Genomic DNA, 12,303 nt, shown 5'->3' on the forward strand with positions numbered 1-12,303 from the left:
GACATCCTGACCAAAAGCACGACTTTTGAGTAACATATTGTAGAACTGAGGTATGTACTAACCCAACTGAGAAAAGCTGGTGTGAAACTTTCTTTGCAGAAGGCTAATTATGCCAAAATTACAAAACCTCTTTTGCAGTTGCTGAAGAAAGGAGTGAAATGGGAATGGAGTGAGCGTCATGAGCAAGCTGTGAATGAACTCAAGGCCAAGCTTGTCCAGGCCCCATGCCTTGCATATGCAGAGGGTGGAAAACCTTTCTTCGTGGAAACAGGTGAACGACAAAAGCGTGAGTGCAGTCCTTTTCCAGAAAAAGAAAAACCTGAACAAGATCATCGCCTATGCCATCAAATCCTTATCACCGGTTGAAGTAAAATTCAACAGTTGTGAGAAAGCATTACTGTCAACAGTGTGGGCTTTACAATATTTCAGGAGCTTCATTCAAGGTGAAAAGATCATTGTGGAAACTGCACATCAACCACTGCAATATTTGCAAAGTGAAAGGATCAAAGATGGAAATCTGTCAAACAGCAGGATAACCGCCTGGACGATGTCCTTAATGGGATGGCCATTGGAGATCAGGTATAAACAAAATAATAAGAATCCAGTTGCTCAAGGATTAGCTGAACTGCATGATTGTTCCAATGCGGAACAGGGAGGTAAGTCACCAGAAATGTATCGATTGATAATATGAATATGATTTATTAGAGGAACAATCATTATCCCCATATAAATCCTGTGATGAGGAGTACTGCGAATCATTACCATATGTATATGTAGACGGCTGTTCTTTCCATACGGATGTGGGAAATGAGCGTACACTGGTTGCCGATGTCGGAATTGCATGGAATAATATATTCCCGGACATATCCGTTGGATATAAAATTGGCCCAAAAAGTAGCCAAGTCGCAGAACTCACCGCTGTGTACCAAGCCGTACAAATGGCTATCGAATATGATATTAAATAGTTTTCCATAATCACAGATTCTGATTATATTCGTAATAGCTTTGTGGAGTATTTCCCCGGATGGAAAAGATCCAACATGATGAGAAGCAACAACAAGCCAGTCAAGGATGGTAAGATGTTTTGCAAAATCGATGAAATGGTTATTATCCACAATCTTACCATTTACTGGAAAAATGTGAAGGGTCATTCAAAGTATCCAGGTATGGATAAGAAAGGGAATGATCTAGCAGACTCCCTCGATAAACAAGCAGCCATCAATGGAGAAGTTTTGGATGTGGATGATCTCATGGAAACTGGATGAAACAACAAAAATCAGGCCCAAAAGGGAACTGAAGCCAATGTGTTGCAATGGAGCCAAGATTCCCCTAGTGAGGATCTCATCACGAGCCAAAAGGGGGATCCAATTATTGGTACTTTTTATAAACATATTGAAGATCCACAGAATTGTCCTATAAATACAGAAGATTGCGATGGCAAAGAGGAGTTACGGATTTTGATGAAGGATAGGTCCCAATTTTCGTTACAGGATGGATTGTTGATTAGGACCTTGAAGAATGGTATCACGCATCGGGCAGTACCCGCAACATACCAAGGTTTGATGCTACAACTCGCCCATGATGCCCCGACAGCTGGTCACCGAGGTGAGAAGTTGACATACGAGTTGTTACAGGACTATGCTTATTGGCCACATATGTTGCAAGATGTTCGCACGTATTGTCAAGGATGTCTAATCTGCCCTCAATTCCAGCCATAGACACCCACTCATCGAGCGCCGCTGAAGAAAAGGAGGATGTCCATGCCATGCTCAGACATCCAAATTGACTTCATCGGACCAGTAACAACCTCATCAAAAGGCAACAGATATATGTTAACCGTGACTTGCTCACAAAATGGGTGGAATGTTTGCCTTGTAAAACATGCAGTTCAAGTGTATGTGCATCTCTTCTCATTAACCACATATTTTTCAGGTTTGGTTTTCCCCAACGCATGTGGGAGATACTGGGGGTAAAAAGAAAGCTACATATAGCCTTTAGTGGTGGAGTGGAGTGCTACAACCAGTCCATTGTGAACATTCTAAAAAAGTTTGTCAATGAATCCGGTAAGGACTGGGATGTCAAATTGCCTTTGGTTCTTATGGCCTTTAGAGCCACCCAAAGCGCAGCAACTAAACTTTCTCCCTTCGAAATGATCATAGGCAGGAAGATGGTGTTACCCCAACATTTGCTCTACCGGACGACAGACCACAATTTAATAAATGCTACAACATCTCATCAATATGTGGAAAATCTACGCAAGCACCTTCAGCATGCTTTTGCGTTTGCCCAGAAGAATATAGAGAAAGCCACAATAAGTGCTAAGACGTACTACGATCTGAAGACTACACAGAAGGAGTATCAAATTTCCGATCAGGTTTATCTCAATAGCTTTGTTTGGGATCAAGTGAAGGAGAGAAAGTTCTTACCTTCCTGGAAAGGACCTTATGTCATCACTGACAAGTTGTCATCTGTGGTCTACAAGATAAAAATCCCTAAGGGGGATGAATTTGTAGAAATATGGGTGCACATTAACCAGTTACGTGTTTGTCATCCTAGCTCACGACTTCGTGAGTTGGATGAAGAGAGGTGGAGAGATTTTACGGTTCCAGCTAAAGTCAGAAACCAGGATTGGTATTGTATGAACAAACATGTGTACTAACCATCCTCATATGTGCTTCCTCTATAACTAAACATCTCTTAACTTACCTCTAAAACTAAGAACTTGCTCTGTTCAAGAAAATAACCTATGCCAATCAAAGATACATGATAGCATTAACTCTTTTCTTGCAGGATAAAAGTGAAAGATGTATGTACTCATATGTGTCATACAATTTTATAGGTACAAGATGCCGACTAAGATGATTGCCATCGTTTATGTCATCCTAATCTTGGGGAAGGAGTTCCACGCAGAGCCGATTGCTGTGCCAGGCCTTTCATCCGGGATCATGCTGCAGGATACCCTGCAGGATTCATACTGACGAACAAGAGGATTCTATCCCAGAAGATTTACATCAGCCTGGATCCACGTGTCCGAGATCATGTTGCCGGGGATCCAAGCCTGGTACCAGACACACATGGGATATTCCCAAGAACGGATTACGCAAATCCTGGAGCAAGCGAGAAAGACCTTGACCAGAGAGCAGTTTTCTACAAACCAAAGCGATTAATTTCTGCAATCGTAGCCGCTATAATCTTTAGCGTAGTAGGCGCTGTCATTGCTACAGGTGTAACAGTTGCCAATTCCATCTCTATCAAGACATTGGAACTCGAAGTTGGTTCATTGAAAGAGAACCTAATAAACATTCATGCGGAAGATGGAGAATCAAAACAAACATTTATCGAACTTATATACTGTTTTGCAGGATCTATGGGATGGTTACGTTTATTGACTATCCAAGTGGTGCATTGTATAAGATCCTTCAAAAAGACTTTGGCCAAGTTGTGGTACAAGCAAGGTTCACGCACCCAATCCTTAGAGGATTCCATATGAAAAGCCCTTTTAGACATTCCAAATACATTCACACTTTATGGAACATTTTTGGAATGAAGAGGATTTGTTATGAAAATGCACAAGTATACAATATTATCTAATGATATTATAACCAAAATGAATGCTCATTGCCTTTAAAAATAAAATCAGCCTGAACCAAAGTTCTAATATGTGGCTGAGGAAGCCAAGATGAGTTCATGGCAAGTTTAGTTTATATAAAAATAATTGTGAACATGAACGGACATTGTATTTAAAAGTTATTGCTAAGGATATGGGTTTATCTATGGGGAGTACACCAGCTTCCTCAGACATGTCTGTCTGAAGGGAACAAGGTTGTTTCATGGATAAGCCATGACGTGATAAGAATTCATATCCTTGAGGCACACCTGCTGTATGAGGTTCAATTTATGTACTCATAATTATATTATATATATATCTTTGTATGGTATATTTAGTTTACAACATATTTTAACCAATAATTCATATAATGTGTTGTCTATGTGTAACAATGTATCGATTTATATATATATTATACCATATATGTATCAATTAGGATGTATCCTGTAGAAGGTACAGAGACATTGAAGTAAGTTTCTGTTAATTGAATTTATGAGAAGAGTTAACATATATTTCAAAAAGATAGGAGAAGACAGTGACTCCAACAAGTCCAGGATATAGGTAATAAAAAGTGTCAGGAAAATACCTTCCTCATTGATGTATATTAAAAAGGTTAAGAAGGTCATGTGAACGTATTATTAGATATTTAGTTTTAATGTTTAAAGTTGTGATGTTCATCTGCAGTACCACAGTGCCATCTGGAGGCAGATGGACAATATTATATTATTTTATTATTTGTTTTATGCCATTTCAAGAGTTAATATGACATAATGGTGTTATTAGCATGCGAATACACCCACCCTACCTGATTGGAAATCCCTAATCTAAAGGGGATGATTCTTAGATAAGGGGGGGAATAATTACTTGCGTGCAGAGCTATTAAGCAATTAATCCATAGATCCAGAGATCCATCCATCCATTCATTCAATCAAGACCAAAAGAAACTCAAAAAGAAAACTTTACCAGAAGAAACTTGGATTATTTTTTGGATTACTAGGAAAGTTCTTGAGAACTGGTCCCATCTGAACTCTGTTTACCTTTGACCCTGTAACGTATATTTGTGTTTACTACTCGTGATATTAATAAGATATTTCTCTCGGTATATAGCCATATATACTGTGGGAATATATAGTGTCAGGCGCCTCCAGTTATTTTCCTGTATAATCTGTGTTTTATTGCTATAGCCTGTTTGATAAACAGAAGATCCTAAGTTTCTCTTGGTATATGAGTCTGTTAGTTAGAAGTATGACCCTGGTTGTCATAAATCACTAAGTCACACTGTGCTGGTCAGATAGGGGTGTGTTAGCGCCACCGTGTGGTACATTTTGGGTATTATTTTGTAACTCCATTATTTGTTTTGCAATTGTATTGATTTTATATTCTTTGTTTTATAATAAACGATATATATATATTTTTTTTTTTTTTTTTTTTGCATATACAATTGTCCCTTTGTTTCACTGCTTGCACAAATCAAATTAAGATACTCGATAAAAAGAACTTAGAGGCGATTATGTCCGCCTAAAGGGTCATATAATTTTTTTTTGATACTTTTTTTTGTTTGATCCTCTCTTTTATATAAAGATTCTTTTTATATAAACGATATATGACAGATGGTAAAGCTGCCCATTCTTCCTGGCAAAAAGCCTCCAGTTCCCCTAAATTCTTGGGCTGTCTTGCATGAACTGCAGGTTTGATGTCTCCCCAGAGTGGCTCAATGATATTGAGGTCTGGAGACTGAGATGGCCACTCCAGAACCTTCACTTTATTTTGCTTTAGGGAATCACAGGTCGACTTAGAATTGTGTTTTGGATCATTGTCATGTTGGAATGTCCAAGTACGTCCCATGCGCAGCTTTTGGGATGAGTGCAAATTTTCCTCCAGTATTTATGATACAATAGTATATTCATATTGCCATCAATTCTGACCAAATGTCCTGTGCCTTTGTAGCTCACACATCCCCAAAACATCAGTGATCCACCACCATGTTTCACAGTAAGAATGGTGTTCCTTTCATCATAGGCCTTGTTGACTCTTCTCCAAATGTAGCGTTTATGGTTGTGTCCAAACAGTTTTAGTCTCATCACTCCAAATGACTTTGTGCCAGAAGGTTTGAGGCTTGTCTCTGTGCTAATTGGCATAGTGTAAGCGGGATACTTTGTGGCATTTGCGTAGTAATGGCTTTCTTCTGGCAACTCGACCATGCGGCCCATCTTTCTTCAAGTGCCTCCTTATTGTGCATCTTGAAACAGTCACACCACATTCTTTCAGAACCTGAAGTTATTTGTGTTTTTTTTCTTGCATCCCGAACAATTTTCCTGGCAGCTCTGGCTGAAAGTTTAGTTTGTCTACCTGATCGTGGTTTGGTTTCAGCAGAACCCCTACTTTTTGAACACTGCTGATCGGCATTCTCAAGTCCTTTGATATTTTTCTTATATCCCTTTCCTGTTTTATAGAGTTCAACTACCTTTTCCTGCAGATCCTTTGACAATTATTTTGCTTTCCCCATGACTTAGAGTCCAAACATCATCAGTAATGATGAGGAAGGGGAACTTATGTCCCCGAAACGCGTTGAGCCATATATTATACCGAATAAAGTGTTTGACCTGAAGCCCTCCTGTGGTGCTGCCGTCTGTCATTACCATTCTACCTGTGATCCTGGCCAGGGGGGGTTTAGGTCGCAGGTGTCATGTGCTTATCCTGACGACCACCCTTGCATACCATGAAGTGAGTCAATGATTTTTTATTTATTTTTTCTATTTAATATTGTAACATTATTACTTATTTTTAATCTTTTTTTTACTAAAAGGTTATTCTATAATAATAGTGATAACATTATCTTGTCAGCATCATTGGATGTTTTAACGTATTACCGTCCTAGTGCACGAATATTTATTCATTATATTGTATTTAATAACGGAGTGGCGCTCACCATTTCTTCAACCCTTTTTCTTTTCCTCCTTTCATGTGATCAGGCCAAATCACCAGGGTATGTAAACTTCTGATCAGGGTCATTTGGGTAGTTTGTGTTGTGATTATGATTTAAAAAGAGTAAACAGAGTTGTTTGAAAATAAATGGCTTCAGCCGACCACTAACCATGAGTGAGAGAAAAGTGTTTGTGTTATCATTCATATTCTCTGAACAATGGTATGCAAGGGTATGTAAACTGAGGAGCACAACTCTAGAGTCACTGACATAGAAAGATCTGTGAGCTCTTTGGAGAATGAATTAAAAGAATTTAAAACTGAAATCCCCATTTTGAGAACAGATCAAAACACGCTATAAAAGAAAGTGATAGACCTGGAAGATAGGTCGAGGAGATGCAATGTGAGAATACTGGGGCTACCCAAGGACGCAGAGAAAAAGAATCCAGCTGAAATGATACAGACCTTTATTCTTGATCATTTCGGAAAGGACTATTTTTCGCCAATGTTTATGATAGAGATGGCACATCGGGTCCCAGGGGGTCAACCAATGCTTGGAAGGCAGCCAGGGGTGCTCCTGGCAAAGGTTCTTGTTTCAAGGGACAGAGATATGATTTTGAAAAGGGCCAGGGAATGTTCCCCCATTTCATACGACGGAAAAAAAATGGGCCTTTCTTCCCAGATTTCTCTAAGGAGATTCAAGAAAAGAGGCGCAGCTTTTTAGCAGTTAAGAAACTGTCACCACCAGACATCTGAGAAGCTCTGACAGACGTTCTTCAGAACCTCCTCCTTGAGGTTCCTTTTGTTTTGCTTTTGTTTTCTCATCTCGTTAGCCTCTCTCAGCTGTCATGTAGTTGCACTGATTGCATCCCTTTAAATCCCTTCCCATACTGCATCACTTTGCGGTTTATACAACTTCCTGGAGTGTGTGCATGCTGGATGCTACTACTGAGTCTTCTACAGATAAGTTTTGTTCATACATTTATGTTTTCCTGTTTGCTGGATCCTAGGTGACCCTGACTCCCTCCGTATCAAGTGTAGGGAGCCGGTAGTCGTGTCCCCTCACTATTATAGGGTGTTCAGGTGTTATACAGTCGAGGAAGGAGGATATGCGATCATCTACCATTGAGATTTGTACATAGGCTGAGCAGTTAGGGAGAGAGCCAGGTCTGATGCAGGGCTCTCCCTTTGGTTCCTTAGTTTTGGATTCAGTCAGTCGGATCTTCATTTTGTGTCTTCTAGTTTTCTGTACACCTTCCGTGACAGAAACGTCTACAAGGAAAAGATATTAAGTATTCTTTTTTGCATCCAGCTAAACTTCGAATACTATTTAATGAGGCAACATATTTTTTGAGACTCCGGCCCATGTTTCTGATTGGCTTGTTTGGAATAGTATTTCAATCAGGCACTATTATATGTATGGCTCCCTAGGGTGGTGGTGGTCCGGGGTGAGGGGGAGAAGGGGTCGGAGTGAAGAGGTCTGTTGCTGGATAGCTGCGGATCATTGGAGAGGGGGGCAGGAGGTTGGGGTTTGTTTGGGCTGGGGTGCGATGTGTGTCTAAGGATGATGGGGGGGGGGGGGGCAGGGGAAGGAGAGATCTCAAATTTTGGGTCCTTTTTAGCTGATTGAGTCCTTACCTGGAATGTACGGGGACTTGGGGACAAATTGAAAAGACAAGCTGTGTTTGATTTAGTCCAGAGACATCTACCAGCTGTGGTCTGTCTGTTGGAGACTCACTTTACTGAAGAGGCTGCCTCGCAGAGCAGTAGAGGATGGGTCTCGCAGGCATTTCATTCAACTTTCACTAGTTATTCCAGAGAAGTTATTATTTATTTTTTTCATAGAAGGATTGATTTTGTATGCGAGGCATCCTCTATTGACAGTCTATGGGAAACTTTTCGGCAGAATGTGTATCTTGGCTTTTATTTATATCCCCCCCCCCTTTTTTTTTTCTTTTTATGTACCAATTTGCTTATTGACTTTTATGGAGAAGTGGCCAGAATGTCTTACGTTGGTGAATGAGACTTTAACTATGTCATCAACCCTAAGGTTGATAGGATTACTATGGAAAGCTATACCTTCTCCGGGATCCCCTCTGGCACGATTTTGTCAGGAGTCTGGTATAACTCTATGACTGGAGTTATACATGAGCTCTGATAAGGATCTGATAAGACCTCCCTTTAGACTAAATCCCTATTGGTTGATGGTGCTAGATAATCATGATCTAATTAAACAGGAGACTTTTTTTGGGCTGTTAATAATAATTCAGCTAGGGTCCAATCGGTATGGGCGCACTTAAGGCCTTTATGAGGGGGTTATTTGTCAGCAATATCCATAAGTTAATGAAGGGATACGGGATGAGAGAAAGGACCTTAAAAGAAGCTGCTACATGTTATGCCAGTCTTTGGATGCTACTAAGGCCTTTGACAGGGTGGAGTGCGAATTCCTGTGGAGGGTCATCGGAAGGATGGGATTTGGGGAGCGGTTTATTAGTATGATTAGGCTTTTGTATGTGAGATTGAATCTTAATGGGAGCATAACCTCGAGTTTTACTTTGTTGAGAGGCTCCCGTCAGGGATGCCCGCTTTCTCCGCTATTGTTTGACATATACATCGAGCCTCTAGTCGTTAGTGTTAGACAAGATGCCATAATTAAGGGCTTTGGAACATTAGGAGTAGAGGATCGCATTTCTTTATATGCAGAGGATGTATTATTTTTTGTAGAACACTCTAATATAACTTTGCTAAGAATTATTTGAACAGTTACTTCTTTTGGGGAGGTTTCTGGCTTTGATATAAATTGGTCAACAACCATTCTTTTGCTATTGGATAGGTTTGAACTTTCTAGAGAGTGGTTTTTGAGTATGATCAAAGTCTCTGATACATTTGAATATCTGGCTGTGATGATTTCCCCTAAGGAGGAAGAGTATATACGGCTCAATTTGATTCCAGTGATTACTAAATTAAGATCTAAGACCTCGACATGGATTCGGCTCCCCAAGTCCAGAGCCGGTAGAATCTCTATGGTCAAGATGATAATTCTACCCCAACTTTATGTCTTAAGGAACTCTCCAATATGGATTAAAGATAAGTTTTTTTAATTAATTGAGAAAATTATTAATAACTTACTGTGGGGAAGGAAAGGGGTAAGGTTAAAGTTGAAATATATATATATCAGCCAATGGAGCAGGGAGGGTTAAACCTTCCCTACTTCAAGGGTTACTTTATAGCTGAGCAGTTATGGCTATGGGGTGAATGGGAAAAAAGCTCCCTATGTAAGCTTTTGGTGGGTCGCTCTCCATATGATATTTCCTCTGTTTGGGCGTTTAATTAGGGTGGATCAAGACTATATGGCTGCTAGAATGCTTTTTTTCTAAATCTTGGGCCACTGCTAGATGCTGGTTGGGGATAAAGGGATCTTTAATTTGCACCCCTCTTTGGTATAATTTCTATTTAAAAGGATCTTTGAATTATCGAGGGATCAGTTTTGGCAAAAAAATATTTTATATGCTTCACAGGTTGTGGAGAATGGAGAGATTCTTCCATTATCTTTGCTAGTTCATAGAGGAAATTTAGGTAATTTAAGCTGGTTTAGATATTTTCAGTTGTGTTCAGCACTGGCCAGTGTTAAGGAAAAACCACTGCTGGTAATAGACTTATAACAAATAATACAGATCAGCGGCTCACCCTATGTACTGAATGGACAGGGTGCTCACCTCTCGGTCCACCCAGACCGCACGAAAGGTAAAAAGTATAGATATGAGAAAATGAGGGGCACTCCGTATAAGGGAACAGGAGACGATAATTAGCGGTACAAATTTAATATCGCATCAGATCATCATACATAAAACCATACAATAAAATATAATAAAATATAATGTAACAGTGAAGGCAGGGTCCTGAAAAACTGATGATATTTCAAGGGTCCATGAGACACTATCCACCTTATAATCAGTCTCAACAGGTAAGAATGGCCTAAATACCGTTCCCAAGATGTGTACTCCAAGTGTATCAAAAGGAGGTATAAGATGTCAACACTGTCCAGTTTGAAACATCCAGAATCAAGCAATACTTCTGTCAAGTCCTAAACAGAGTTGCTCTTCGGATATAATGACACAGTAGCAGCCGAGATCTCTTACCATCTGTATCCACTCCGCTCACATGGAGACTCGAGGTAGCGGCCGAGTACAGCTGACGTGGGGTCCCACGTGATGTAGAGTCTGAACGTGACGTCTCACGTGACTCACCAGCTGGAGTTGTTGTAGCGTATTCCTGTAGCACTTAACGAACACCACCTCTGTACCGGACTGGCTATGCAGATCACCCCGACCGACGTAATCACTTTGCGGTCACTAGTAGTACTTGGGGGAAAAGGCTCACTGTCCCAACTTGCCCAAACGCGGAAGGGGTATATACCCTGAAACGCGTTTGGGCAAGTTGGGACAGTGAGCCTTTTCCCCCAAGTACTACGAGTGACCGCAAAGTATTTACGTCGGTATGGGAGGACGCGATGCGAAATCCTAAGATCTCCCAATTGTATTGGTTAAGACACTGTTTAAGAAGGCATGCTCTCCTGGCCAAAAGGCATGGGGGGCTGATTGCCCTAGTATTGCTTTGGAAGAGTGGGAAAATATATTTGGGAATTTAAGACTTGTATCTCACAATTTTAACCACGTATTAGTTCAATGTAATATTATACATGGACTATATATCACCCTATTAAATAAATGTGGGTAAATGTGGTTAAATAAATGTGGGTTAAGGGAAGCTTCTAACTGTCCAAGATGTGATTCACCTGAGGCCGAGTTTATGCATAAGCTTTGGTCCTGTTTAGAACTAAGTGAATCCTGGAGCTCAGTCTGAATTTGTAGCGATCCCGTTGACGCCACAATGCTCGCTATTAGATGATATTTCCAAGGTGAACTGCCCTAAGAATGAAAAGCTACTTCTGACTAGAATAATGTTCCTGGCTAGATTAATGATTATAAGAGCTTGGTTCTCACAAAATCCCCCAAAGCTCAATGCTCTTGGTCAACAAAGTAAAAAGATGTGAAAACATTGGTCATGTTGGAGGGAGATATGGTCATGTTGGAGGTTCTAGGGAACTGTGTGGTTTTGTTGCTCTTACAAGAGTTTTCGGAGGTCACTTTTGTTGGGGGTCCCCCCCCCCCCCATCACCATTCTCCTTTCATTAGATGGGAGGAATAGAGACGCATCACAAAGGGAGGGAGGAAGGGGTAAAAGTAAAGAATGTGTATTGTATTCTTACATTTTGTAAAATAGTGTTGTTGATATTATCTAATAAAGTATTTTACAAAAAAAGAAAAAAAAAGGGGTCGTTGATCCAGGGAGTTATTCTGCCTGATTGGAGTCGGGAAGGACTAAAGTCGGGAAAAGTGGCTTCTACCTCAGTTTTTTTTTGCCTTCCTCTGGATCACTGTGCAGGATAACAGGCTGAACTGGATGGAGGGCTTTCTTCAGTCTTATGTTAGTATGATGTAGCTTTATTATATCTGGCAGAAGCTGCAGGGGAAGGGATCTCATGGGGACCTCTGCTGGTTCTCACTAGGGCCGGTGGGTTTCCCATCACTTATTCACAAGTGAAAGAATGAAGTAAAGCCCCTATCACATGAGTGAGTTTTCCTTGCGGGTGTGATGCGGGAAGTGAACGCACAGCACCCGCTCCGAATCCTGAGCCATTCATTTCCTTCATGCATCAGTTCTGGGTTGTGTGAGAATCGCAGCACGTTCTATATTCTGCGTTTATCACGCAG

General features: G+C 40.5%; 1 protein-coding gene across 1 annotated transcript; it reads left to right on the forward strand.

Moving 5' to 3' along the window:
- The first annotated feature begins 235 nt into the window (after nt 1-235).
- On the forward strand, nt 236-1,265 carry LOC122930315 (ribonuclease H-like). Its single transcript, XM_044283595.1, has 2 exons — nt 236-383; nt 982-1,265. Exons 1-2 carry the CDS (start codon nt 236-238, stop codon nt 1,263-1,265), a joined length of 432 nt encoding a protein of 143 aa, XP_044139530.1.
- The last annotated feature ends 11,038 nt before the right edge of the window (nt 1,266-12,303 follow it).

The sequence above is a fragment of the Bufo gargarizans genome, chromosome 1 (assembly GCF_014858855.1).
Source record: "Bufo gargarizans isolate SCDJY-AF-19 chromosome 1, ASM1485885v1, whole genome shotgun sequence".
NCBI lineage: Eukaryota > Metazoa > Chordata > Amphibia > Anura > Bufonidae > Bufo > Bufo gargarizans.

Coding starts and splice junctions, on each gene's coding strand:
- LOC122930315 (XM_044283595.1), top strand. CDS start 236: ATGCAGAGGGTGGAAAACCTTTCTTCGTGGAAACAGGTGAACGACAAA. Junction 384..981: donor TGAAGTAAAATTCAACAGTT/GTGAGAAAGCAT, acceptor CCATAATCACAG/ATTCTGATTATATTCGTAAT.